Source organism: Pseudonaja textilis, chromosome 7 (genome assembly GCF_049901715.1).
Source record: "Pseudonaja textilis isolate UNSWEBS1 chromosome 7, rPseTex1.2, whole genome shotgun sequence".
NCBI classification, from domain to species: domain Eukaryota; kingdom Metazoa; phylum Chordata; class Lepidosauria; order Squamata; family Elapidae; genus Pseudonaja; species Pseudonaja textilis.
Genome location: NC_141996.1, coordinates 45,494,604 through 45,521,842, shown reverse-complemented (window position 1 = coordinate 45,521,842; position 27,239 = coordinate 45,494,604). Strand labels below are relative to the sequence as shown.

At 33.5% G+C, this 27,239-nt stretch overlaps 1 protein-coding gene across 1 annotated transcript in view; it reads left to right on the top strand.

The window, feature by feature from the left end:
• TMPRSS15 (transmembrane serine protease 15) overlaps positions 1-27,239 on the top strand; it is a 64,061-nt gene that overhangs the window by 18,592 nt on the left and 18,230 nt on the right. The window contains exons 10-17 of the mRNA XM_087937905.1: positions 2,666-2,775; positions 7,699-7,836; positions 9,159-9,308; positions 13,754-13,859; positions 14,804-14,954; positions 17,915-18,056; positions 22,944-23,033; positions 25,023-25,148. Coding sequence (XP_087794031.1) covers positions 2,666-2,775; positions 7,699-7,836; positions 9,159-9,308; positions 13,754-13,859; positions 14,804-14,954; positions 17,915-18,056; positions 22,944-23,033; positions 25,023-25,148 — 1,013 coding nt within the window. The remainder of the gene's footprint in view (positions 1-2,665; positions 2,776-7,698; positions 7,837-9,158; positions 9,309-13,753; positions 13,860-14,803; positions 14,955-17,914; positions 18,057-22,943; positions 23,034-25,022; positions 25,149-27,239) is intronic.

Below are 27,239 nucleotides of genomic sequence, written 5' to 3'. Positions count from 1 at the left end.
CCTTAACATCTGTCGTGCCGCTGCCTAACTTCTGCGGGCACTTGCAACTGCTCACAGCCAGATGCCACATTGTGCATCATGCAAGTGCAACTGCTCATGGCAGGCCACTGTGAGGTTCATTGCACTGGTGCCACCACTTACAGCAGGTGCTGCATGGCACATCATGCTTGTGCCGCAGCTCATGTACACAACAGCACAATATGCTATGTAGCCTCCTGCCATGAGTGGCAGCACCAGTGTGAAGTACCATGCAGTGCCCTGCCATGAGCAGTGGCACTGATGCAGAAGAAGTCAGCCAGTGGTGTGACAGGTATTTAGGCATGGGAGGCATGGCTATGATCATCCTAAGGTAAGCAGGGAAGACATCCCCTGAAAATAAGATCTGATACTTATTTTAGGGCCAAAAGAAAATAAGATCAGGTCTTATTTTCAGAGAAAAACAAGTAGTAACACCAAAGATAAAAGCTACTACTATATACACAACATGGAACCAAAGAACAAAATGCTAACATCAATGTGGGGTCTCAATTAATCTGCCATAGGATTTGACAATAGGATTGAAGCTGTGCAGTTTTTTTAATCTACTTGTCTACCTGATCCATATTAATTGGTTCCCTAAAGATTTTAACAGAATATCTTTTAATTGCCTTGAGACTCCAATTTGCATTTTTTTTCCCCTGGAATCAAATATTAAAATGTGTAAGAAAGAAAGAAACTATTACAATTCATCTGGTGAAGAAACTGTTCACATGATTGTGTGTATATTAAGGAAATATTAATTGAATATTTTTTGTATTTTTACAGTCCTTCATGGTAATATAAACACATATTTCAAACATTACTCATAATATTGTCATCATCTGCTTCTGTAGGAATTAATAACAAAAAAACAAAAACAAAACAGAATTTCAGCTGAAGCTGAGAAGGATTTTTATCCTTGCTGTTTATACTAGCATTGCTTTTATGGTGACATTACTGTTTCTTCATTCAATTTTATATTTCTTTCTGAACCATGTAACATTATTCATTTTAATGTACTGATAAAAAAAAATGACTTATTTTGGTCAAATTACATGTTATGGAACTTAACAAATGAGCTTTACTAAGTTGCATTTTTCAAAGTTTTCTTGTGTTTATTTTTGTCAAATATAATTTTAAGATTTTGCCATCTGCATAAGTACTATGAAGGAATGAACAGAAAGAATTATAGACCACATAGATCAATGCTCAATTGTTGTTTCCAAACTGATTGTGACAAGAATGTTGAAATTATTGTGATCAAAAATATATTTTACATGTCTTTTGGAAACTGTAATCGTTACTAAAATTAAAACAGTTTGCTGTTTCGCATTTTGATATTTGCCTCTTGAGTATTTGAAATATTTGTTCTTATATAACATAAACTGTAACACAGAGTGTAAATAAGCACTGTTTGTAATATAATGCAACTGCCATGTTTAATAATCATTATAGTTTGAGTTCTATTCTATGGTCCCTGGGATAAAGTCCTAAAATTATAGAATATTTTTATTTCTTTATCAAAATTCTCTTAGAGACTTCTAGCCTAAAGACAATAGGAAATATGTTGTTTTGCCTTCTATATCAGATAACCATAGATAATTCTTATAGAAATTAGAAATCTATAATCTTTGAAAATTACCAAAAAATGTTATATATAGGGCCCTTTACCATTCCCTGACACTCCTATAAATTTAAATCAGCTTGAGTTCTTATTGCTACCCACACTTTTTGGTTTTGGAACCATTATTATATTCTGATAAAAGCTTCTATCCCTGCTAAGTAATATATTGCTGCACTGAATATAATAATCCTTAGCCAACCTACAAAAACTACTTGTTAACTGGGAGAAAAGAGATTGTCCCCTTGGAGAGTGGTTAGATGTGACATACCATTCTGGTGGAAAGTTTAGAGAATGGTAATCAATTCACCACCTAAAATAAGCCACACAAAAATTTGATCCAAATATCACAGAGAAGCAAGAAACTTGGCAAGTATACACAATCAAAATATTTATGATCACATTTGGAACCTATTCGTCTAGCCCTGAAACCACATGTATCTGCATCATTCAGCTGCTTGGGCTCCTAATGATGGCATACTTGCTCTCAAATTTAAATCTTGCAAACCTAGCACAGACATTTAAAGTAAACAGAAGACTCTCTGAATCACATTGTACACCAATACCTACTTTCACCAATCATTGCTGTGGAATTTTTCCTTCTCCTTTGAATCTAAAGGAAGCCATTCGAAACTGTTTGGTGGGGGTATGGTGGCAATTGATGATGATGATAATGTGTTGCATATTCCTCCATTCATTCTAAAAATGTTCCAGAAAGAATCAAAGGAGTTGGCTGAATAGGTGGACAAGGACAGGGAAAAGGTTCTTCTTTCTTAGTTGACATGCTTCCTAATCTGCTCTATTCAGCAGAGCACTCTGACTTTCAAAAGCATTTTCAGATAAAGCTGAGAATGTGCAGTGAGATTTTTTTTCAGGAAAGTGAGTTTTCCCTACTTTCTGTTGCAGGTACAGAACTAAAAACAACCAGTAGTAACAAAAATTTCACTTCACATTATCGTAACTCTGCAATACAGCTTTGATTTCCTAATCATTAATATGGCAACTTTCATGATGTTTTTCTTTTAGTATGGAGAAGCACCTATCTATCAAAATTAACTTCACTGCTTTTAAGACACGAGAGTTTGTGGATATTCTAAGTATTTATGAAGGCATAGGTCCAACGAAGATATTAAGAGGTAAGATGCCTTTTTAATTCAATGTTAAAAATAAATGAACCCTATGATTTGAACAGGATGGTTGAAATAACAGATAATAACTCAAAAGTACTTTTAATCGCAATCTATGCTCCCAATAACCAGCAAGACCAATTCTATAAAAATCTACATAATAAAATAATTGAACTTGATTATGATAAGATATGCATTCTAGGAGATTTCAATGCAATTGTAAATACTAAACTGGACTATAAAACACAGAAAACAAATGAGAACAGGAAAATATTACCTAAATCTTTTTTTAAGATGATGGAGGAGCTGAGTATTAAAGATATTTGGAGAGAATTGAATAGCAAAAATAGACAATTTACATTTTACTCAAAGAGACATTTATCATGGTCAAGAATAGACATGATTTGGATGTCAACAGATTTAATACCTAATATTCAAGAAGCAAATATTGATACAAACATTTGGGCTGACCACAACCCAATAAGGATTAAATGGAAAGGACAGAAGAAAAGATCAAGATGGACTTTGAATAATTCAATTTTGAAAGAAAAAGAATTTATTAAACATCTTGAAAAAGAGTTAGCTTTCTTCCTTAAAGAAAACAAACCAGGAGAAACCTCATGACAAAATGTATGGGACACTATGAAAGTGTATACCAGAGGGCTAATTATAACCTATACAAGAAGAAAGAACACTAAAAAGAGACAAACACAAAAATCTTTAGAACAAGAGTATAAAAAATTGGAGAAGGATTTACAAAAATATCCATAACATAAAAATACTAAAAACCAAATGGATATAATTAAACACAAAATTGGACTAATGGAAAAAGAAGAACTTACACAAAAGATTAGAGGAGCTAAATAGAACTATTTTGAAAATGCAAATAAACCAGGGAGATGGTTAAAATACAAATTAAAGAAAAAAAAAGAATCAAAGAGAATACCACAACTAATGGATGAAAATGACATGTTATGTTATGAAAATGAAGAGAAAAAAATAGTACAGAAATTTTATGAGAAACTATATGATCAAGGGACAATAAAAGAAAATAAAGTACACCAATATCTATAAGAGGCAGAACTAGCAAAAATACCCAAGGAAGTAAAGACCATGTTAGATTAAAAAATAACAATGATAGAGTTGATAGAAGCAATAAATAGACAAAATACTAGAAAAGCTGAATTTTATAAGATAATTCAGGAAACAATTTCTACTGCAATGTTGGAACTATTGAATGAAGTTTTGACAATAAATAAAATGCCTGATTCATGGACAGAAGTATATGTTAAACTTATACCAAAAGAAGATACCAACCCACAACAAATAAAAAAACTACAGACCAATATCCCTGCTAAATGCTGATTATAAAATATTTGCTTCAATAATGGCAGAAAGATTAAAAAGATATTTAAACTATTTTATACATTCAGATCAAAATGGATTTCTGCTCAAGAGACAAATAAAAAACAATATGAGGATAATATTGAACACATTGGAAAATTATGAAACCCACTTAGAAAAACAATAGTTTTTAGATGCACAGAAAGTGTTTGATAATGTGAATTGACAGTTTATTTTGATGCAATTGGAGGAGATGGGTTTTGGAGACAGGTATATGAATGCATTAAAAGTGATCTATAAAAAGCAAACAGCAAGAATAATGATAAATGGAGAATTGACAGAAAACTTCAATATTTTAAAAGGAACTAGACAAGGCTGTCCGTTATCCCCACTATTATTTGTGTTGACATCGGAAGTCTTGAATAGATATATTAGAAAAAATGGAGAAATAAAGGGAATGAAAATAAAAAATGAAGAGTATAAATTACAAGCATTCGCAGATGATTTGGTTTCTTTTTTTGGAAGAACCATTGGAAACAGGCCCAAAGTTGATTAGAGAAATAGAGGAGTTTGGCAAAGTAGCAGGACTGAAAATAAACAAAAAAAAAACCCAAAAAATTTGGTGAAAAATATGAGAGAAAAGCAGAAGAAAAGACTATTGGACAAATTTAATATTCAAATTACAAAAAAAGTGAAATACTTAAGGATACAAATGACAGCTACATGTGGAACACTTAAAGAAAATAACTATGACAGATTATTACAAGAGATTGCGATAGATCTAGAAAAATGGAAAAATCTACAATTATCCTTAATAGGTAGAATAGCAATAATTAAAATGAACATACTGCCAAAAATATTGTATCTATTTCAAATGATTCCAATAAGACTGATTTTTTTTTTAAGATTTAAATAAAATGATGATGAAATTTATTTGGTGGGGAGAAAAGGCAAGAATCAAGATAAAATTACTACAGGAAGCAAGGTTGAGAGAGGGTTTTGGATTACCCAATTGGGAATTATACTATCAGGCAACAATATTGATGTAGGTGAAAGAATGGATTGTATTGAAAAATGCCAGATTACATGTTAGAAGGACATGATTTACATTTGGGTTGGTTGGCATGCATTTTTATGGTATAAAGAAAGTAAGACACATGGATATTTTAGGAGACATTATATTAGAGATGCTTTATTAACAGTATGGGAAAAGATAAGAGACTGTCATTATTTGAAAATACCAGTCTGGTTATCAACTTTAGAAGCCTAGAAGCTAGAACTATTTTAAAAGGAACACATAATTAGATATGATGAAATTTTAAATGAAAAGGGTGAACTCAAAACAAAGCAAGAATTTAATTTACAAGGGATAAATACAAATTGGTAGTCATACTTGCAAATACATACAAGGTATGAAAAAGTAATTAAGATGACTGGGTTTTATAAGGAATTGACTGAATTAGATAAAATCCTAACAGGCACTGATGAGAAGTTGATTAAAAAACTATATGGTTATAGGAGTGAAGTTAGAGGATGAACAAGTAAAAGAAACAATGATTGCGGGTGGGGGGGAAATTTGGACATGGAATAGATCTTGATAAATGGCAGATATTATGGTCTAGAAATTATAAATTAACTATGTCAGTGGCCTATAAAGAGAATTTGTATAAGATGTTTTACAAGTGGCATTTATCCCCAATGAGAATTGCTAAGATATTTGAAGATAAGTCGGCGAAGTGTTGGAAATGCCAGAAGTTACCAGAATCAAATTACCACATGTGGTGGACATGCACAAAGACTAGAAAGTATTGGCTAAAACACACATGTAGCTGGAGAAGATGATAAAACAACCTATAGACTTAAAATCAGAGGCATTTTTATTGGGAATTTTGCATGAGGGTTATAACAAAGAAATAACATATTTGATATATTTGAAAATATTTTAACAGCAGCTAGGATTGTATTTGCACAAAATTGAAGAAATGAAAAAATTCCGACAGAAGGGGAAATAAGAAAATAATGGAATGTGCAGAAATGAGTAGATTAACAATGGCGATTAGAGAACAAAAAGAAAAAGACTATTATAAAATTTGGAATCTAGTTTATGAATGGTTGGATAGAAGAGTAAAGAATTGAATTATATAAGTATAGTATAACATATTGTTGCTGATAAATAGATGAGTTAGATAGAGTAAGAAAATGAACTTGAAATATATTATTGAAAGTTAAGGACTTAAAAGTTAAGGATAATAGAATAAGTGACAAATGTGATATAAAATACTGATAAGAACAATTATAACTATATACAAGTTAAATATGTATGATATTATTTTGTGTAGGAAGAAATATGTACTCAACTGACACACTGTGGAACAGAAAGATTTGAATAGGAATAGGTATTTTATGGACTTTGAAGAAGCGGGATAGAAAGAATATTTGGTGTTGGAGATCTGAGAAGAGGTCATTAAAACAAATATTGAAAGATTAATCCAGAGTTCTTATTCAGAGTAAATGGCTAGGCTTAAGTTATCATATTACGGCCACATTATATGAAGATCTATTTCTCCTGAAAAGTTTATACTGCTGGAAAACATGGAAGAAAATGGAGTAGGATAACCAGCATCTAGATCATTGGACTACTTAGAAAAGTGCACTATTGGAAGGCATATAGCACCAGGTTTGGACAGATCATCCTCAAGAAGATCTGTGTGGTTGCTAAAAGTTGACACTGACTTGATGAGACATAATTATCAATCAGACATTCAGTCAGGCTTTGCAATGTATTTATACTATTCTGAGCTTTTTATGTACTTAATCATTCAGCTGACTGTAATACAAAACATATTCAGTTTTTATATATGACAAATGCAAATATTGAAACATAAGGGGTTTTTTAAGGGTGGGGGAGGGATTTAACATTTTCTTTTTTGTTTACACATTTCAAAAGTTTTTAGAAAAATAAATATTACTACACTGTCAGGCCCAGCACAGAATGACATAGAACAAGCCAATCAAATTTTAATTCTTTATTTGTTCACACTCTCTAGACAAAATTTTGCCAGATTAAATCTATACCACTCTTATCCTAGATACACCTAGGGAAATTCTAGGGAGTGACTATCCTAAATCTCTTCCTCTGACTGCAATCCAGTACCAGGCTGTTTTGCCCTGTTTTTGGAATATGCTCCCTCTGTCCTGAGAAGATGATACTTCACTATAGTCCATCACCTTCGTAGACAAAATCTATCTCACACACTTTCTGAAACATTTTCCCTGGATCGAGTGATAGTTATGGAAAACCAGTAGACAGAATAAGGCCTCAGTCTTTTGTGTGAAGATGACAAAGTTTACTTATATTTATATAATGATTTGCTTACTTTAAGTTCATTAAATTAGCTGCAATTGATTGTTGTGACTAGAATCCTATTGAAAGTTCAGATTTAAATTGTTACTAAACAATATGAACATTAATGTTTATAGTTTTGTATCAACTTTCCATAGAACAAAATCAATTGACTCATTTTTACTTGAATAGATATACTATTATTCCATTCTGATTTGTTTTCCATTATGTTTTTTTGTTCTTAGCTCACATCTCAGGTTCAAATCCTGTAACAGTTTATATTTTTTCTGATAAAGCCACTGTAGAATTTGTCACAGATTTACATGAGAACCTTAATGGTTTTAATGCAACCTACGCTGCATTCAATACAAGTGAGCTAACCGGTAAGTATACCTGTAATTTATATTTAAGCACTACAGCAAACTAAAGTCATGACTACTGTTTGAAAAATATAATTATAGCATACAGCTTCCTTGGTGTGCAATAGCTGATCAACTATGTAATTTAGAAATTACAGATCCCTTTTTATCCCATCCAACTACTCATTGAGATCTCTACCATCACTTTCTTATTGCTATCTGGTTTCTGTAATTTTCTTCTTAATCAAATGCTTCAGCTCATTGGTGGTAATATTACACGAAAACCAATATGGTAGTCTGGAGTCCAGGATCATGTTCCCTTCAGTTAGGTAATATATTTGGCAATTAGGCCAGTTATTAATGTGCCTTAGACTCACAGGGTTGCTACTTTAAGAATAAAAATGCATCATCTTGACTTCCCGACAGGAAAGTCAGTTGTAGATGCATACAGTTTGTGTGATGCCTGCTATAATTCATGGCTTAAGCTCTCTGCCTTTTCCTTGCCTAACAATTCTTTTTCCAGCAGTGTTGGCTGTGAGAAAAGTAAATAAATAAAACAAGCAAATATCACTGTGCAGAGCTTACAAGGCCAGAGTGCATGGCTAAACGTTTCATGTGAAACAGCCATTGCTTATGATGTCCATCTCACTGTAACAATAGTACTAAATAAGGGGTGTCAAACTCAAGGCCCTGGGGCCAGGTCTGGCCTGCGGGGTGCTTAGATTAGGTGCCCATGAGGCCATTCTGAAAACAGCGAAGGACCAATACGCAGTGCCATTGCCAGCGAAAATGGAGCTCTGTTTTCATTGGCAGAGAGTTATAGGAGGCCATCGCAGCCAAAAACAGAACTCAGGAGCCCGTTTTCACTGGAAAAGCACTCAGGCCACCAGACACCCCTGACATGACTGACATCAAGCTGGCCACACCCATCCTGGTCACACCCACCCCACCTGAGATCAAACACAACTTTGATGCAGCCCTCAATGAAATCAAGTTTGATACCCCGCTACTAAATGCTGTTACTCTGTCTGTACCAGTTGTTACATTAAATGCCATGGATATGGAAACGTAACCATTCATCATACATATATGTCTTCTATTGCACAGTATATCCAAGTAATTGTGCTTTTTTTCAAAATGTCATTTCAACTAATTTCAAAATGGGACTTTTCACAGAGAAAGCACCATAAATAAAATTATTTTGTGAACAGTATCAAAATGATAATAATCAGGATATTTTTTCTTTTTATGATGCTGTAATCCCTTGATTCTGAGTATAATTAGGATATGCATTATAAAATTTCAATGTGTTGATTTTATTATTTTTACTCCAACTTTGTTTGAAGACAATGAAAAAATCAACTGCACTTTTGAAGATGGATTTTGTTACTGGATTCAACATATAAAGGGAATGAATGAATGGGAGAGAGCTAACGGCTCTTTTTTTCCTCCTACATCTGGTCCAGATTTTGATCATACCTTTGGCAATTTATCAGGTAAGAAATACTGTATGCAAATGCAATTATTGTTGTTGGTTTCCAATTTAATGTATTTTGGAGATAATAGAAATATTTTATATTCTTTCTTTTGCTTAAACTGAACATATCAAAGAATCAGAATAGAGCTGGAAGGGACCTTGGAGGTCTTCTAGTCCAGTGGTTGCCAACCCGTGGGCCGGGGACCACTGGTAATCTGTGAGAAAATTTTGGTGGTCTGCAGAGAAATGTCCTCCACCAAAGCACTCCCTCCAAAGCAATTAATCCAGGCTGCATGGGAACACGAGGCTATGCTGCCCACATGGTTCGCCCATCCACTGGCCCCCACCCTTCGGCCAAGCACAAACCTTACCTTGAGAAGAGCCATGCGAGCTGGAACTGGAAGACCAATGGTGAGAGAGGGAAATCCATCCCGGGGTGGCTTGCTGATGTTGGTGGGAAAGTCAGTCCCATATTCCAGAGCTGCAATAGTCACAAGACTGGCTCTTTGGTGATCTCAGAGCAGCTCCTCCAGTCCATGGCAGGCCTGTGCACTTGGGTGGAGAAGCAACTGCTTCGGGATGACCAAAGCGCCAGTCTTGTGATTACTACAGCTCTGGAATATGGGACCAACTTTCCCACCAATGTCAGCAAGCCACCGTCAGTCAAAATTCATATTAGTGGTCTGCTGGATTTAAAATTACGAGTTTCATGGTCCCTGAAGTCCAAAAGGTTGGCAACCCCTGTTCTAGTCCAGCAGACAAGTAACTGTCCAGTCTCTTCTTAAAACCTCCAGGGATAAAGCACCCACAACTTCTGAGAGGAAGCTGTTCCACTGGTTAACTGTCCTCACTGTTAGGAAGTTTCTCCTCAATTCCAGTTTGCTTCTCTCCTTGATTAGTTTCCATCCATTGTTTCTTGCCTTCCCTCTGCTGCTTTGGAAAATAAATTGACCCCTTTCTTTGTGGCAGCATCTCAAATACTGGAATATTGTGATCATGTCACCCCTAGTCCTTCTTTTCTCTAGACTAGCCAAACCCAAATCCTCCAACTGTTTTTCATATGTTTTAATCATTTTACTTGCATTTAACCATTTTACTTGTTCTTCTTTGCATTTTTTCCAAAGTCTAAATATCTTTTTTGTAATGTGGTGACCAAAACTGGATGCGGTATTCCAGGTGTGGTCTTACCAAGGCTTTATAAAGTGGTACTAATATTTGACATGATTTTGATTCTATGCCTTTGTTTATACAACCAAGGATTGTATTAGCTTTTTTGGTGGCGGCTGCACACTGCTGACTCATGTTTCAGTGATTGTCCACTAAGACTCCAAGGTTCCTCTCACAGTTACTGTTTTGGAGCCAGGTTTCACCTAATCTATACTTATACTTTTGATTTTTCTGCAAAACTTTACAAAGTTTTCTGTAAAACTTTGCTTTTCTCCATATTAAATTTTATTTTGTTGGACAGGGCCCATTGTTCAAGTCTGTCAAGATCTTTTTGGATCCCGAGCTTGTCTTCTGAGGTGTTGGCTGTTCCTGCCAGTTTAGTGTCATCTGCAAATTTAATGAGTTCTCCTTCTGTTCCCCCATCTAAGTCATTCATGAAGATATTGAAGAGTATTGAGCCTTAGACAGAACCACTGCTTACTTCCCTCCATGTGGATGTGGTACCATTAAGGACTACTCATTGAATACAGTTTGTCAGCTAGTTACTAATCCATCTTGTGGTGAGACTATCTATCCCACATCTTTCTAGCTTAGCAAGAAGTAGGATGTGGTCTACTTTGTCAAATGCCTTGCTGAAGTCTAAATGTACTATGTCCACAGCATTTGCTGGTTTGCTAATTTAGTCGCTTTCTCAAATAATGAAATAAGATTGGTTTGGCATGATCTGTTTTTAAAAAACCTATGCTGGCGATCAGTTATAATTTTATTTGTTTCTATTGTTCACAGATCTGTTTCTTTGTGGGTTTTTTCAGTATCTTCCCAGGTATTGATGCTAAGCTGATTGGTCTGTAATTTCTTGGTCTGTTTTTTTTTTCTCCTTTTTTGAAGATGGGAACCACATCAGCTCTTTCCAATCCTCTGGTAGTTTCCCAATGCTCCAAGATTTTTTAAAAATATGGTAATGGTTCTGAGATAACGTTTGCCAGCTCTTTCAGAACTCTGGGGTGCAATCCATCAGGTCCTGGAGGTTTATATTCATCAAGGTCAGACAGGTGTTCTCTTACCATTTTTTTACTTATTTTAATTTTTATTTCTAGCCTGTCTTTTACAGTCATTTTTGGTTGGTTGGGCAAGTCTCCTTTGGTGTGAAGACTGATGCAAAGAATGAATTACGCAGCTCTGCTTTCTCTCTACTGTCTGTCGCTTCCTTGCTATCTTCACTCTTTAGTGGACTGACTGTTTCCTTGACTTTTTTCTTGTTATTTATATGTTGAAATAAACTTTTTATTGTCTTTGATTTTTGTTGCAGGTCTTTGTTCATATTGAGTCTCTGCTTTGCAGATTCGGGCTATCTTCTTATATTTTGCCTTACTTATGTGCCCCTCATTCCATTTTTTGTACTTATCCTTGTTGTCTTTCAGAGAGATCTTTATGTAACCATGCTGATTTCTTCTTGGATTTCTTGTTTTTCTTTCTTAATGATATTGTGATAGAGTGGGCTTTTATGATCATATTTTTCAGTGTTTCCCATGCTTCTTGAGTTATCTTCCCCTTTAGGATTTTTATCCATGAAATTTTGCTTAGAGTCTCTCTGAGATTGTTAAAATCAGATATTCTAACATTTAAGACACTGGTTGTATTATATTCTATAGCTTGTGTTTGCATTATACTGAATTCCAGTATGATGTGATCACTCTCACCCAAGGTTCCAGCAACTTCAACTCTTCCTATCACTTCTTCTCTATTAGTAAGAATTAGATCAAGTATAGTTTTTTTTTTCTAGTTTCCTCTTCTACATGATTGAATCTATTCACTCTCCCACTTGCTGCTGAGTTTGTCTCTCAGTTGATGTCAGGGTAGTTAAAGTCTCCCATTACTATTGTGGTATGTTTTCTACATACATTTGTTAATTGATTAGCAAAGAGTTCATCTAGTTCTTCTGCTTGGTTGGGTGGCATGTAGTATACTCCTATAACCATATCATTTTTCTTTCCTTTTATATTAATCCATATGGATTCTAAGAGGTTTTCATCCTTGGTTTTGTGTATTTCTGTCAAAATGTAATGATCTTTTATATGTAATTCATCTCCCCCTCCTCTTTTTTTGTGATTTGTTTCTTTTGGATAGTTTGTATTCTTCTATCAGTACATTCCAGTAATGAGTTTCATCCCACCAAGTTTCAGTAAAGACTATATCATATCTGCCTTCATGTATTAATACTTCAAGTTCACCCTGTTTGTCCCCTAACCTTTGAGTGGTGCAAAGCAGTGCACACATTTGGAGGATTAACGCCACTAAATTCAGGGCTTCAATTTATAAAAATGGCTCCAAGTAGGTTTTTCTTGCCTTATTACTTTAATACAGTTATAACGTGATGATAATATATTGAAAAACACAGGGCCTCAAAATATTTTACATGCATATTTATCAAAATAATTTCTTTTCTGCAGCATGCTAGGCAGGTGAATCTATGGACTGAAATAGAAAAATGCATGTTTTTTTTACAGAAATTTCAGTACAGAATTCAGTATAGAAATTCACTAATTAATCAGTTAATAGCTATTTATTTCATTTGATTTAATTGGTATGTTCATCCATCTTTTGTAGCATGGCTATTTTTTATTAATCATAGTTTGAATTTAATGATGCTTGACGTATTCCAGCTGTAAAATATCCAGGCTCTGGTAGGCTACATCCTGATGGCCTCTGATGGTTTGACCATTCAGCATTTCAATTCTATTACTAATTGTGATCTTTTCCCTCATTTATTTCTATTTCAACATATTTTTCCAGACCACATTTTGTTGCATAAGATTCTGAACTAGGCTATGATTCAGGATAGAAATTTGGTTAAACACATAAATACGTATTTAGGCTTGAAACCATTTCAAAGTAGAGCAACACTGAATTGACCATAATAAAAAATAAGAAAAATAAAAAAGTCTCTCACCTTTAGTCCTGTTGGAAAAGGCTAATTAAAATTGGCATTTAACTATAGTCACTTCTCTAGAAATCGTGGCAAACCTGTAAAGATATTACTTAAGTGTACATATTCTTTCTCTCTTTTTCTCTTTATTTAATTGATTTCCTTCCTGTTACCAGTATGCTTTAAAAAATAAGCTGACCGAATATAAAAGAGATGAGATAAAAATAAAATCAGCAGCAGTATTGCCATCACTGAGTTCATGTCGTTATTAGCAGGATGATTTCTTAACTCATCAAGAATCAGAAATCCATATTATATCTCTCATTAAGTGCATATACACTTATATATATTTTACTTTGATTTTTTTTCAGGCTACTACATTTCAACACCAATAATTCGGTTAAACTGGCCATTGAGAGCTCAAATATTTAGCTTACCCCTAAACCCTATTTCAGATGCATACTGCCTAAATTTCTGGTACAGTAAATATTTTGTTTATATAATAAGAAATTATTGATTTGTAGAAATAGTCTTCCTTTAAAAGCTTGGGAAAGAAGAAAATGTTTTAAAATTGAGTACTGAGGATACCAAAAGCTCATAGAAAGATTCTGTGGAAGGAGAAGTACTCTGGCCTAAATAAATGGATGGAATCCAGAAGTGGTATTCAGCAAGTTCTGACCAGATCTGGAGATCCAGTAGTGGAAATTTTGAGTAATTCGGAGAATAGGCAAATACCACCTCTGACTGGAGATTTTATAGTAACCTTCCCCTGACATGCCCACCAAGCCATGCCCATAGAACCGATAGCAAAAAAAATTGAATCCCATCACTGATGGAATAATGCACATCCTATCTGCAGTTTGTTAATTTTTAGAAAACAAGATGTGCAACTTGTTTACTTGTAGAAAATGATGTATTTGAAAACCAATTCCCAAATTGATTATGTGAATATTTTCTATGTTATGTGAATATAGACTCATGTAGTAGCTATAGTTCTACATTATAAAAGGATCTTAAACATTTGTGGGACAATGTAAACAAAAGTTCTTTTGTTTGAAGATAAAGTTTATGGAACCCTATTAGACACTTCTGACTGAAAGGCATTTTGACATCTGAAGCTGAAATAAGAAGAGCTCTGATCAACTAATCAGTTAAATAAATGGTGGAAGATCCTGGTTTGGTCAGGAAAAGCGGGATGACCAAATATAATAAGGACATTAAGTGTTCTACCATTTGCCCAGATGGGGTGCAATTTACAAGTAAAACCATGTCTGCCTATGTGAATTCACTCATAAAGGTTATTTCTTCTCCAATTCCATCTACTATTGACAGAGCATGTTCTGAATTTAGAGTGATAGTCACTGGGTAGATTTCACTTTAATATGATATTATATAATTTATGAAATTTGTTTTTCATTTAGGTATCATATGTATGGTATTAATGTGTACCATCTAAATATTAAAATTATATATGATGATAGCAGTGAAAAGATCATCTTCCAGAAAGAAGGAAATTATGGAAACAATTGGAATTATGGACAAATAACATTAAATGAAACATCTAAATTTAAAGTATGTTAATATATTCATGTTCAGCAGAGTTTGTAATCACAATTATCTTCATTTTGTTATCATTCCTCTTCTTTCAGTATTCATACACAAACACACAAACATTCACAATTATAGCACTAAGATAATATCAGATGGTATGCATATATATTATGCTGTATTTTGGGCAGCTAAAATTATTATTGGAATGTTTTTTTTCTGCCTTTGGCAGTTGTGTCACTAATTCAGAATTAGGTAGAGTGATTAGCTAGAGTAATGAAATAAATTAATTTGATGTGCATTCAATTATTTCCTCTGCATCCCAGCTTTTTGATCTCATAGAGAATATTTAGATCCCCAACTAATACTACTAGCACTTGATTATATACTTGTCTTGTCAAACTTGGCTTCTAAAGGAATGTGTGGTTTAAAAATTATTGCCCAAATGTGACTGATAAATCATCCGAATGCTCTACAGAAGATTTTTTTTTCTTCATCTTCTGTGTACTGAACAATTGAGTTAGTCCATATGTTTTCAGAACTCATATCTCATCTTCCCAACATTTCTGGTAACAGTGCTGTCAGCAAGAAAAAAAAGAGTTCCAAACAATATCTGAATCTGGATTTTTATTAGATGTGTTTAGGAGAAGTAGAATTCCTTACAAAGCAATTCTAAAATTAGTAATTTATGGCTGTTTGCATTAGCATCAGAAAGGCAAATGTTCTGGACCAATAGAGATAATTAGAATTTTATAACCATGTCAAAATATTTCAACATAATAGCAGTCAGAGTACAAAGAACCAGTTGCAAACATCCATTTTGGCAAATTGATAAGATGGCACATAGTTTTTGCCTATTCTTTTTTGAGCTCTTTTATTTTTTCATATAGATCAGGAAATTTTGATCACCTAGCATCTTTATTCTCTATGAATGCTGACGTCTACTTATAAAAGAATTAAGATATCTACAAAGGGTGATATTCTTTTTCACAATATGCCAAACACATTTGTTTTAATTAAAATAAAATGAGAAAGGGAAGGAAACATTGCCTGTACCTGAATTTATACTTCATAAATTGTAAGATAGCAATGATTTCATTTAGAAATATAATGTAAAATAGCTTAACTCAAACATAAGTTTTCTTGAATATTACCTGATATAAATCATTATTGTCTTAGTCATTAATAAAAGTAAATTTGTAATGCTCTGATAATATACACTATCAATTTTACTTATATGCATTCATATTTTACAAAGTTACCATAGGTTAATGAAGCTGTCAATCATTTCCACATATAAAATAATAATCCAATATTAATAGTCCATTCTTTTTATAATTTTTAATTCCAATTTAATACATGTTTTATTGTCATTTAATATGTAGATTCTAAATAAACAGAATCTCAACATTGTTGTAACAGCTGCAAAAATATAGAATGATTAGCTGTCTAGTTTACTTCTTAAATGTCTCAATCTTTCTCACATAACTCATCCAGCATGAGTACTTAAAGTATATATGCCTGGCAAGAGTCCCAAACCTATTTGATGAAGAATATTCAGTAGATTCTATAAATTATCATAAGAAAATGAAATGTTTACAGAAGTGGGGAAAAACTGATCAGCAAATATACAAAGATCAAGATCTATCTATGTTCCTGGACAAGCCTACAGATAATGAGACAAATAGGAAATATTTACATATCAGATATCTACAGATAATGTAGGATGTACATATTCAATACACCTTCTATTCTTTATGTTATTAATCATGCAAGATGTTGGGTTAAAAAAAAATTAAAGGCTGAAGTAAATGCCCTTTCTTTTAATGATATTATAAATATATAGAATTATTCTTTCTTGTTATCCATTTGTATAAATTTAATATTTCAGATTTTAGTATGGTTGTGGTTAGGAAATGAATTCAAAATACCAAACATGGGTAAGAGCAATATATTTCCATGTGCCATTTTTAAATGGATTTTTCCCTAAAAAATAAGTTATACAAAATAACCATCGTTAAAAAGAAATTGAATCGATCTACTTCATAGCATGATTGAATTGATTATTGAAATAGCAACTAAATAAAAATATGCAGGATTAATCAATAGGAAATAGATATTAATACTTTGTTTCTGCATTCTCATATATCCACTAACAGTTTCAAATAGTGTACAGATCAGTTCATTTCTTTTTTGACTTGAAACATCAAATGATATCAATAGCAAAAGCATTCCAAAACAGCATAATCATCAATAGCACAGTAATAATAAAAGCTACTTAATAGTGCTAATATTAGTAATATTATAAAACAATTACTTCTATAAATTGTAAATGTGTTTTTAAATGCGTGGGAAAATAAAAGGGTGTCTAACTAAGATACTGGATGAACTTATCATGAAATGGGCAGTAATACATATTTGATTAATGAACACAGTTCTTCTCTCAATTTTCTTCCTAATAGTGTATCTGGATTTATCACTAAATTTAAAATAGAGTAAGAAATGCTATTCTCTGCAGTCAAGCCCCTTTTTATAAGCCAATATTTATACCACTTGACTTTTTCCAAATTCCACACTAACTTATCAAGCTTCACTGCTATCCCCACAGCATTTTTGGTGAGCCAATATTAAAAGATCCCTATGAGTTTCAATTGTAACCCTATGAACAAGAAGCTGTTGAGACTGCAGCTCTTATACTGCTGTAGGTTTCCCAATTTCAGGAGTCAAGAGCTCACCTTATAATTCCTCACCTGTAAAACACCTGGGAAACACCAGTTCAGTTGTTATCAGATGATTCAATCTCTTTGAACGTGGCTAAATTTTGCTTCAATTAGGCAAGCTTTTTTATCCACTGATAAAACCCACCACCAATTGTAACATTTTATCTTGTTTTGTTTTTGCTTCATTTTGATTTTTAATGTCAGTGGCCATAATAAAAATACTCATTCATTATAAGTTTCTCACTCTATAACATTTGTTTATAGGTTGCTTTTGAAGCCTTTAAAAGACCAGGTTGGCATGATATTGCCATTGATGATATAGGGCTTTTAAATGGAGCCTGTGCTGAAAGCATGTATCCAGAACCCACTTTGGTCCCTACAACTCCTACAACACTTCTGCTACCAAGTAAGTCATTATTAATTCTTAATTATAATATTATCAATCTATACTGAAGTCAACATTACTGCAAAACAGACCCAGTAAAAAGGAAAAACAATAAAATATTTAGTATTTGTTCTTCGTATATTCCTATGTTGTCCTGTTCTATTTGAATCTTTCATATTTGCTGCAACCAGCAAGGAAGTGATTCGTTTTATTAAGTAGTAAGCAAACAGGAATCTCATTAGCATTACAAGTAGTCCTTGACTTACTTTGACATTTAACATTATTTGAAGTTACAATAAGGCTTGCACTTAACTGTAGCAGCATTTCCATGGTCACACTTGTGGCATATTTGGCATATATTTACCATAGTTGCAGTGGTTCAGAGTTGCGTAATCTCCATTTATGACCTTCCAGGGGGCTTCCTCAAAGCAAAATCAATGGTTAGCCTAGATTTGCGTAATGTCTGTGTGAATTGCATAACAATCATGGAGATTCTAATTTTATGGTGATTTTAATTTATGGCTATGGCAAAAAACATTGTAAAATCAGGCACTACTTACTCAATTACTGCATTGTTTAGTGATGAAAGTTCCAATCCTAATTGTGGCCATCAGTTGACTATCTGTACTATATATTACTAATTGCCATTTATATTAAAAAATTATAAAAGTATACTTGACTCTAAATTTGGACTGATATTTTTGCCAGATTTAATGCTTGGCTTCATTTCACATTTTTAATTTATTGCTTTATTCTACCTTTTTCCATTCAGGGTGAGATGCAAAATGTTATACTACTATCAGTAACAGTTTGGTGGTCAGAACTATTTTTTCATCAATAGAATAGAATAGAATAGAATAGAACAGAACAGAACAGAACAGAACAGAACAGAACAGAATAGAATAGAATAGAATAGAATAGAATAGAATAGAATAGAATACTTTATTGGCCAAGTGTGATTAGACACACAAGGAATTTATCTTCGTGTAAATATTCTCAGTATATATAAAAGAAAAGATACATTCATCAAGAGTCGAGAATCATGTACGACATGATATGAAAAAATATGGCAATACGGCAGCAGCTATATGTTTTTTATAGAAATTCTAGTTATCATTACATCCCAGGCCATGAATAGTATTTTTCCATATAAACTTCTTACAGTAATCAAGTCATCCAGAGAACAATTCACAACACAACAGTCCTTATTCCCAATTTCATAAAATGTTAAATAAGCCTTGAATCCACTGGCACTATTAATAATCTGATACCCAACCAACATCACATATTGACGAAAATCTCTATATTGCATTATTTTGTACATATAGATCATTAATGTAAATATTATGACACACAGCAGATGATTTAAGCAAAGAATTAAGGAGCCTTAATTAAATTCATTTATTTCCAGATTTGACTACTTAATGTTGAAAGACACATAACTGATGATGTATGGACCTAATGCTATCAATTTTAGGAGATGATATTAAACTTATCTAATAAATGCACAGTAAATTAGCAAATAGGGGTAAGGTTAGAAAGCACAAAAGGACAAAAGTTCAGGCATGTATGGTCATGACACTGCTAATGAAGTTCAGAAGAAGATCAACTTGTTTGCATTATTCTTTGCTAACCCTAATTTATATGCTGCAAAAATTGACTATAATTTATTATCTTCTTTCTGCAGCTAAACACTTTTCTCATATTAAAATATTGGAAATCTAGTGTATCATAACTGAATAACTAACTTCTCATATTTTATAAAGCCATGATATTAAGTCTGTATCAATAACAGCAGCCAATAAAAGCAATCTGAATTCAGCCTAGACTATCTGAATAGATATTGATGGTAATCTACTAACTGCCAGTGCTAACTTACCAAAAAAATTATTCACTTGTGTTGATTCTGTAATATAAGCACCTGAAAAATTTGCCATATTTTCCATTTTTTCCACACATTAATATTAATATTTATCAAAACTATGTCCTTTTTCACTTTCTTTTTTATTTTTTATTGACTTTTTGTACAGGTTAATGCCATATAAATGAAATGGAAATACTCAGTTCATTGAGTATATAACATTCCTTTTAAGTTCAACAGAGTTGGTTGTTATAGTGCTGGCCTAGAAACCAGGCGACTCCAAGCCTCTTTTAGCCATAAAAACTGGGTGTCTAAGTATAGTAGGATAGATAGATAGATAGATAGATAGATAGATAGATAGATAGATAGATAGATAGATGGATGAGAGGGTGGGGGACTAACAATCACTACAACCACATCAAATATACAAAATAGCTTCATTAGGAAATGTGTTTCTTCACAAAATGGCTTGGAAAAAATAAAAGATAAATCTGACAAAGGTCAAATTTGAAGAAAGTCAATAAGGTTTTTTTTTAAAATGTTTATAATTTTGCTTTACAGAAGCAAAACCAAAAAAAAATAGTTAAATAAATCTAAGGAACAGCTTTCTGAACAAGTTGTCTTTCTGAAAAGGACTGTCTTTTATAACGTAAGATATACGATTATTGTGGCTAAGATGGATGCATTCAGTCTTGTCTAGTTTCTAGAAAAATAAACTAATTCCTCAGAAATCTTTGTACAAAAAAAATTCTAGAACTTGCTAGAATATGCAGCTTTGTCTTGCAGCATGTCATACTCTTAGACTCTGTTGTTGCAGTGTGACAATTACCAAACTACTAGTGCCTCCCTGGATAAGACTCTGAAGTTTCTTGGCAAGAGTTTCAGAAGTTGTTTGTCATTGTCTGTGTTTTAGAACTGAGAGTGACTGGCCCAAGGCAACCCAGTTGGTTTCTGCCTTAGAAAGGACTAGAAATTAGAGTTCCTGGTTTCTAGCCTGATGCCTCTAGCACTAGACCAAACTGGATCTCAGATATACATTAGTAGCTAGTTATATTGCTATTTTTGAAGGTAAAAATAATAGTACTATAAAACAAACAAAAAGCATGATTATCCATGTTCTGTTCTTTGTATAGGGTCACAAACTAAAAGTCAAACAAAAATAAAGATTTTTGCAGTGTAGTCAATATATATTATAACTGATTCTTTGATACATCATATTTTGTTATCTGTAACACAAAATACTAAAATACTAACAAAACACTAATACTAAAGAACAAGGTTCATTTTATCTTTGTCACTCTTTATTTTTAATCAGTTTTTTTTAAAGAAAATTGAAATGTTAATAACATACACATTCACCTATAAGCAAATAAGACATACAGAAACAACACCTTCTCTGAAAGTACTAAAACTTGAAATTCTTCCACTCACTTCTGGCTTGTCAAATCAGAGTTTTTAAAGCATAATGCTCTACACTAGACTTCATTGCAGAAATGAATAAGCAACTCTCAATCTTTCTTCATTACATGATGTTCTGCAGCTGAGACAACATAGCCTAATAAAAGAGTGTAACAGGCTGCAAGAAGCAGTATTATAACAGAAAATCTTTTCTACCCAGACTCATCAAATTATCATTAAATTTAATGGCAGCATTATAAGCATAATGGCAGATCCTGTAAGTACTTCTTTCAGCCCATCTGTATCTCAATTGCTGCTAATATATTTTGCTAGAGCAAGAATAAAAAGATGCCATGCTCAGTGAGCTGTTTAATGTAAAATTATACTTTAAAATTATCTTAAAACATAGTTCATTTTTAAGATAATGATAAGCTATTCTATTTGGTATATAGACAGCAGAAAATCTAGTCAATTTGCTTGGGTCATTAGTGTTGTGATCCTGGTTCATTTTTTCCCTTGAACCATTATAACTCTCTTAAGATACCAGCTTTCTTTTGCAGATACCCAGTTTCTGCCTGTATATTTAAATTAAAATTTAAAATTTAAAACATCATTTGATGTTTCCATGTTGCTATGAATTCTTAAATGCTAATAATAACTTTTTAGTATTATACATAAACAGTAGAATCATATAATTAGATGATGTAGCTCTTTCCCTAGTTTTAAAGAAAACAAATACCCAATTTTAATTTTTTTGGACCAGTGGAGACTTTTTCAAATTCATAAAGCATGTTGTGTGCATTGATTACAAAATACCTTAGCAAAATGTTTAATTACAAAAACTCCACTATGTTGAAGATTACCTATTCTAAAACAGCTGCATATCAGAACATATCATAGTACCTTCAAAGAACAAATAAATACAAGCTTCAAAAGCTAGGAGCTGCAATCAGAAAGTCTAATTTTACAGTTTGCAATATTTTATTTGAAACTACTCTACAGTTATAATGGGAATGTGAAAGACATTAAATGAAGCTAGAATTCTAGTACATATCCACCTATACTAGTAATGCTGTAGGAAAGGCTTTAGCCATAAGGAAGGAAAACAATTGAAGATCTGTAACAAAGTTATTTATAGTCATACAAAGAATACAGTGATAACCGATCTCTCAGTTAAAAGAACGTTCTATATACAAAATTGTATAAGGTAAGGAATATGCATGATGTCATGAAATATAATTCTCTTCCGAAGTCCCAAGAAATTCCAAACCTGTGCATTATGCGTCCTTTAAGGAAAGAATAATTGATCTGTCACAATAAAATTATATGATTCATTACCTCCTCAAACAGAATTCATATATTGTTGAATTTGGAAATATTTAATAGCAAATCATGAAAGTTTTCATAAACATGTGTGTATATATTTTTAAATACTTATAGGTTAAATGATACATAAGGCCTGTCGCCTATACTAGAAACATTCAAAAGATGAAATAAGGACATCAGAAGTATATAGGTAGGTATAGGGATAAGGTTTTAACCCAACATTGAGTCTTAATTTTTAATTCAGTAAGCAACTGACCTGTGCAGATCTTTGGCTATCCAAAATTCAATGATTTGCCATCTCTGATCTATTTTGTTTCTTCTAGCTGATTGTGGAGGTCCATATGATTTGTGGGAACCAAACACTACATTTACTTCAATGAACTACCCAAACAACTACCCCAATAAAGCATCTTGTAAGTTACATGTCTTCAAAATTTTAGACGTTTGCTTAAAAATATGAAACACTTTATATGGCCATGAATAGAATTATTGAAGATCATATTGAGGTTCATTAGAAGCTTTTGACTTCACATTCAATAAAATTTTAATCATTTTTTTAAAACATAAAGATTATACTTTTTATGATCTTTTTAAAGGAGCACATGCTATTGTAAAAATATAAGAAAATTCTCATTATGTCTCATTTTCTGATTTGTTGTAGCTATTATAGCAGCCAGAGCCTAAAAAAGCAAACTGGACAAAGCTAGATCCCCATTCTCATGTAACTAGGAGTCAATGATATAGGCAGCTCATCATATCCACCAACTAATGGTAAATGGATGTGCTTTTTATCCATCTGGCATTAAAAAGCAAAAAAAAAAAAAAAATTGAGGCAAAATGATCTAGTGATCTAGTTCCATGAAACAAACAATTGGACCAAAAGGAGAGAATCTTACAAAATTGTAGGTCCCCTTTTTTCTAGAGAGTTCACCCAATTACCCATTTTCTTTGGCAATTACAAGACAGCTTTGTTAGATGCCATAGTCTCCTCTGATCTTATCTCAGTAGGAGCAACAAACCCACCCTATACCATGAAGCCCACTGTTTACTTCATTCTACCATGAAAACACTACCTATCAATAACCACTGGTCAATCTCTTTTGGACACCCTCCTATAAAGCTTTACTGCTGCTAGAACCTTGATTCATCAGATTTCCTATGTTCTACTCCAGGATTTGCTATCTTGTTTCACTTAATGTTTCTTCTTTTTAAAATTTGTTAATTAGAATTATACATAAAATAACAGTATTAAAAAAGATAAAGGAAAATATTTTCTTTCGGGAAAAAAAGTCTATGTAGGGCTTCCAGTCTTTTTAAAAAGTCTATTCACTTCACTTACTGTTTCTGGTTCAGAGTGGGAAATTTTTCACCCCATTTTTTCTTCATAACACAGCTACAACGATTCCAAAGTAGTGGGCAGCCATCTTTCATGCATCACCTGCCTCCAATCTTGGCCCCTTGATTATCCGTTTGCTTACCAAAATCACATCATTCTGCATTCTTTTCCTATCAAGCATCATCAACCACTGCACAACTTCTCAGCCCATTTATCATTCCCACATATTTCATCCCAAAACTTTTTATTTCCAAGTAGCAGAGTTAAAAACTTGGAGTGAGGAGGCTGAAAATCTGAAAGAAAACATATAGAAAAGATAAATAGGAAAGGTGTCTCTAAATTGTCCCCAAAAGTTGGAGTAATTAAGTCTTTAGTGTAATCCAAATTTGTCTCTTTCTATGTACTTGTTATATACTCTTATACTTCTGTGTAATGGAAAAACTATTAAGAAGAAACCTATCGCCTTGCACACCTAACATTAAAAATAATCAGAACACTATTTCTAATCAACCTCTCCTGAATTTGCTCAAAATTTTAGAATATAATAATAATAATAATAATAAATTTAAAATTTGCAGAATATATTAAAGAAGTCTGATTTGAATAACCACAACATTAGTGAGAAATAATAATAGTAGTAACATAATAATAGTGATAGGGACAACATCTCTGGCTAGTTGTGGCCATTGTGCCTCAGGTGAACTTGGAATCCCAGAATATGTTTTTTAAGGTGCAAATGCTAAGAAGAATCTCAACTAACTCACTGCCCAACCACCCATCAATGGTTAAATAATTCTGGTTATCTTCCTGAAATTGCCTTTTTAACAACTAAGTTAGTAACCTATAACCCATAAGGCTGTGTCATACTGAGAATTGTTAACAGATATATTAAACTGTTGTAATGCCATTATACTTTGGGGATGTATTGGAAGTATTTTAACATATAAAAAGTGGATCTTAATAAAAATAATGATTATGATGACAACTAATTATGTAACCTGCTTCTTTATGGAAACTATTGACAAATCAGTATTTTTGATTTCTATCTTAAATTTTATAATTTTAGGTGTATGGTATTTGAATGCAGAAAAAGGAAAAAACATTCAACTTCATTTCCAGTATTTCAATTTAGAGGATATTTATGATGTCGTAGAAGTCAGAGATGGTAGAGGAACTGAGTCTTTATTTTTAGGCAAGTACATAAAATATATCAGTATGTGTGAAAAATTATACAAATTAGAATACTTCTCTAATTATGCTGTACTTTTAAAAAGAGTACACAGTGAAAATATACAGCAGGGGTATCAAACTCAAAGCGCTTATATCTGGCCTTTAAGGCCATCCTGGAAATAGCAAAGGACTGGCCCATGGTGCCTTTGCTAGCGGCATCCCTCACAGCCCATTTTTGGCCTGGATGGCCTCCTGCAGCACTCTGCCAACCAAACAGACTATGGAGGCATTCAGAGGCTTCTACAGGCCATGTCTGGCTGAAATGGAGTCTTCATGGGCTGCACTCGGCCCTCTGAGCTCTATTCAGACCTCTAGAGGCCTCCCTCAGCCTGTTACAGGCCAAAATAAAGCCTCCATGGGTCAGATTCGGCCCTCCCCACGCCATTTTCCATGGCTTTACTATACTTACATGTTGAAGAGCTCCAGAAGAGGCTGACCCATGTGGCAGAGAAGCCAAAGTCTTTTATTCAGAAGCCTGTGAAACTGTAAGAAGGTGTGATGTAAGAAAAAGCTTTCCCCATCTAAATAAAACACCAGCTTCTCTGCCATGAGGGCCTGCAGGCTTAGTTTGGGCCTAGTCTGGCTAGTGATAAGCAACCTCCTGCTTGCTGCTGCTGGCTAGTTTGAATGAACAGCTTCAGGCATTGGGGTATGGCAGCCAATCAACAAGGGGCTTGCAGTTCAACCCGATAAGACAAAGGAAGCAAGCTTCTTGTTGATTGGCTGCTGCTGCTGGCTCGATTTCTGAAGCAAGAGGCTGCTGTGGCCCAGTCCGGGCCTTTTGGGGAGCCACATGACCTCAGCCAATGTCTTTACTCAGAACCTGGTGAAATTTTTTTCCTTAGATTTCACATTCTTACAGCTTTGCCATCATCTGAATAAAACACTTTGCCTCTCTGCCAGTTGGTCAGCCTCTTCTGGAGCTCTGGAAATCTTCAAAAAGTAAGTAATCCATGGGAAATGAGGTGGGCAGGAGTAAGTGGAATCCTGGACACCAGCAAAGCAGGCCCAGTCTATGGGGACCCAGTGGGGTAGGATGGAGGACGCAATTGTGGGGACCCCATGGGAGTATGAGGTATCTTAGTGGATTGGGGAGGCCTTGGATGGCCTGCTCCAGCTCTAGGCCCTGTATGTTCTTCCCCACTCTGAGATACCTGCTCATTCAATTTACAAATGCATTGGAGAAAGCAGGGAGTGATCATGTTCATTTAATGTGATTCAATCAAACAAATCATTGGGTTACAAATGTAATTGGCAGACTCTATTACATTCATAACTCAAGGATTACCTGCATATGAAAATGAGGGGTCCTGCCTTAGCACTTGGCACCACAGGTGTCCCTCAACATGAGTCCTGTGTCACGCATACTATGACCATGCCCACCCCAGCCACATTCACTATGCCCCCTAGGCATGCCCTGCCCAGCCATCTGGGTTCAAACACAACCCTAATTCAGCCCACAATGAAATAAAGTTTGACACTTCTGATATACAGTATACAGTGTTTTTAACAATTCCAGAAATCTGTAAATTCCATGAGTTGAATGTGACAATATCATTTTCATTCATAAAAATGTCCACTAACAATAATATTTCAGATAAAATGTGATATATTTTCCTACATATAATTAAACTTTTATGTTGATTGATATAATCTAATTTAAGTTAACAAAGTTGCAGTATTGGGGAAATTAAGAAGATTGTGGTGTGAATATTTTCTTTCTCATCCATTGTTGCATCATTGTGCCATTTGCCATATGATATGCAAAGATTCCTGGAAGTTGTGGTAAGTTCTCAGAGAGAACTCTAATAGAAAATCAATATTTCTGATATATTATACAGCCTGGATACAGTCCACATAAAATTTCCAATCCAAACATTAAATCAAGTGTATATTTTAAGTTACACTACATTCAATATTGTCTATGAATAAAGAACATTTAAGGTTTAGCATTTGTCAAACTATTTAAAGTTTCAATCAGTATTGGTTTGTTCATTTGTTTTTCCCAGATTAAGCTTCAAAGATCATCCATCTAAATATGGATGAAAAAAGT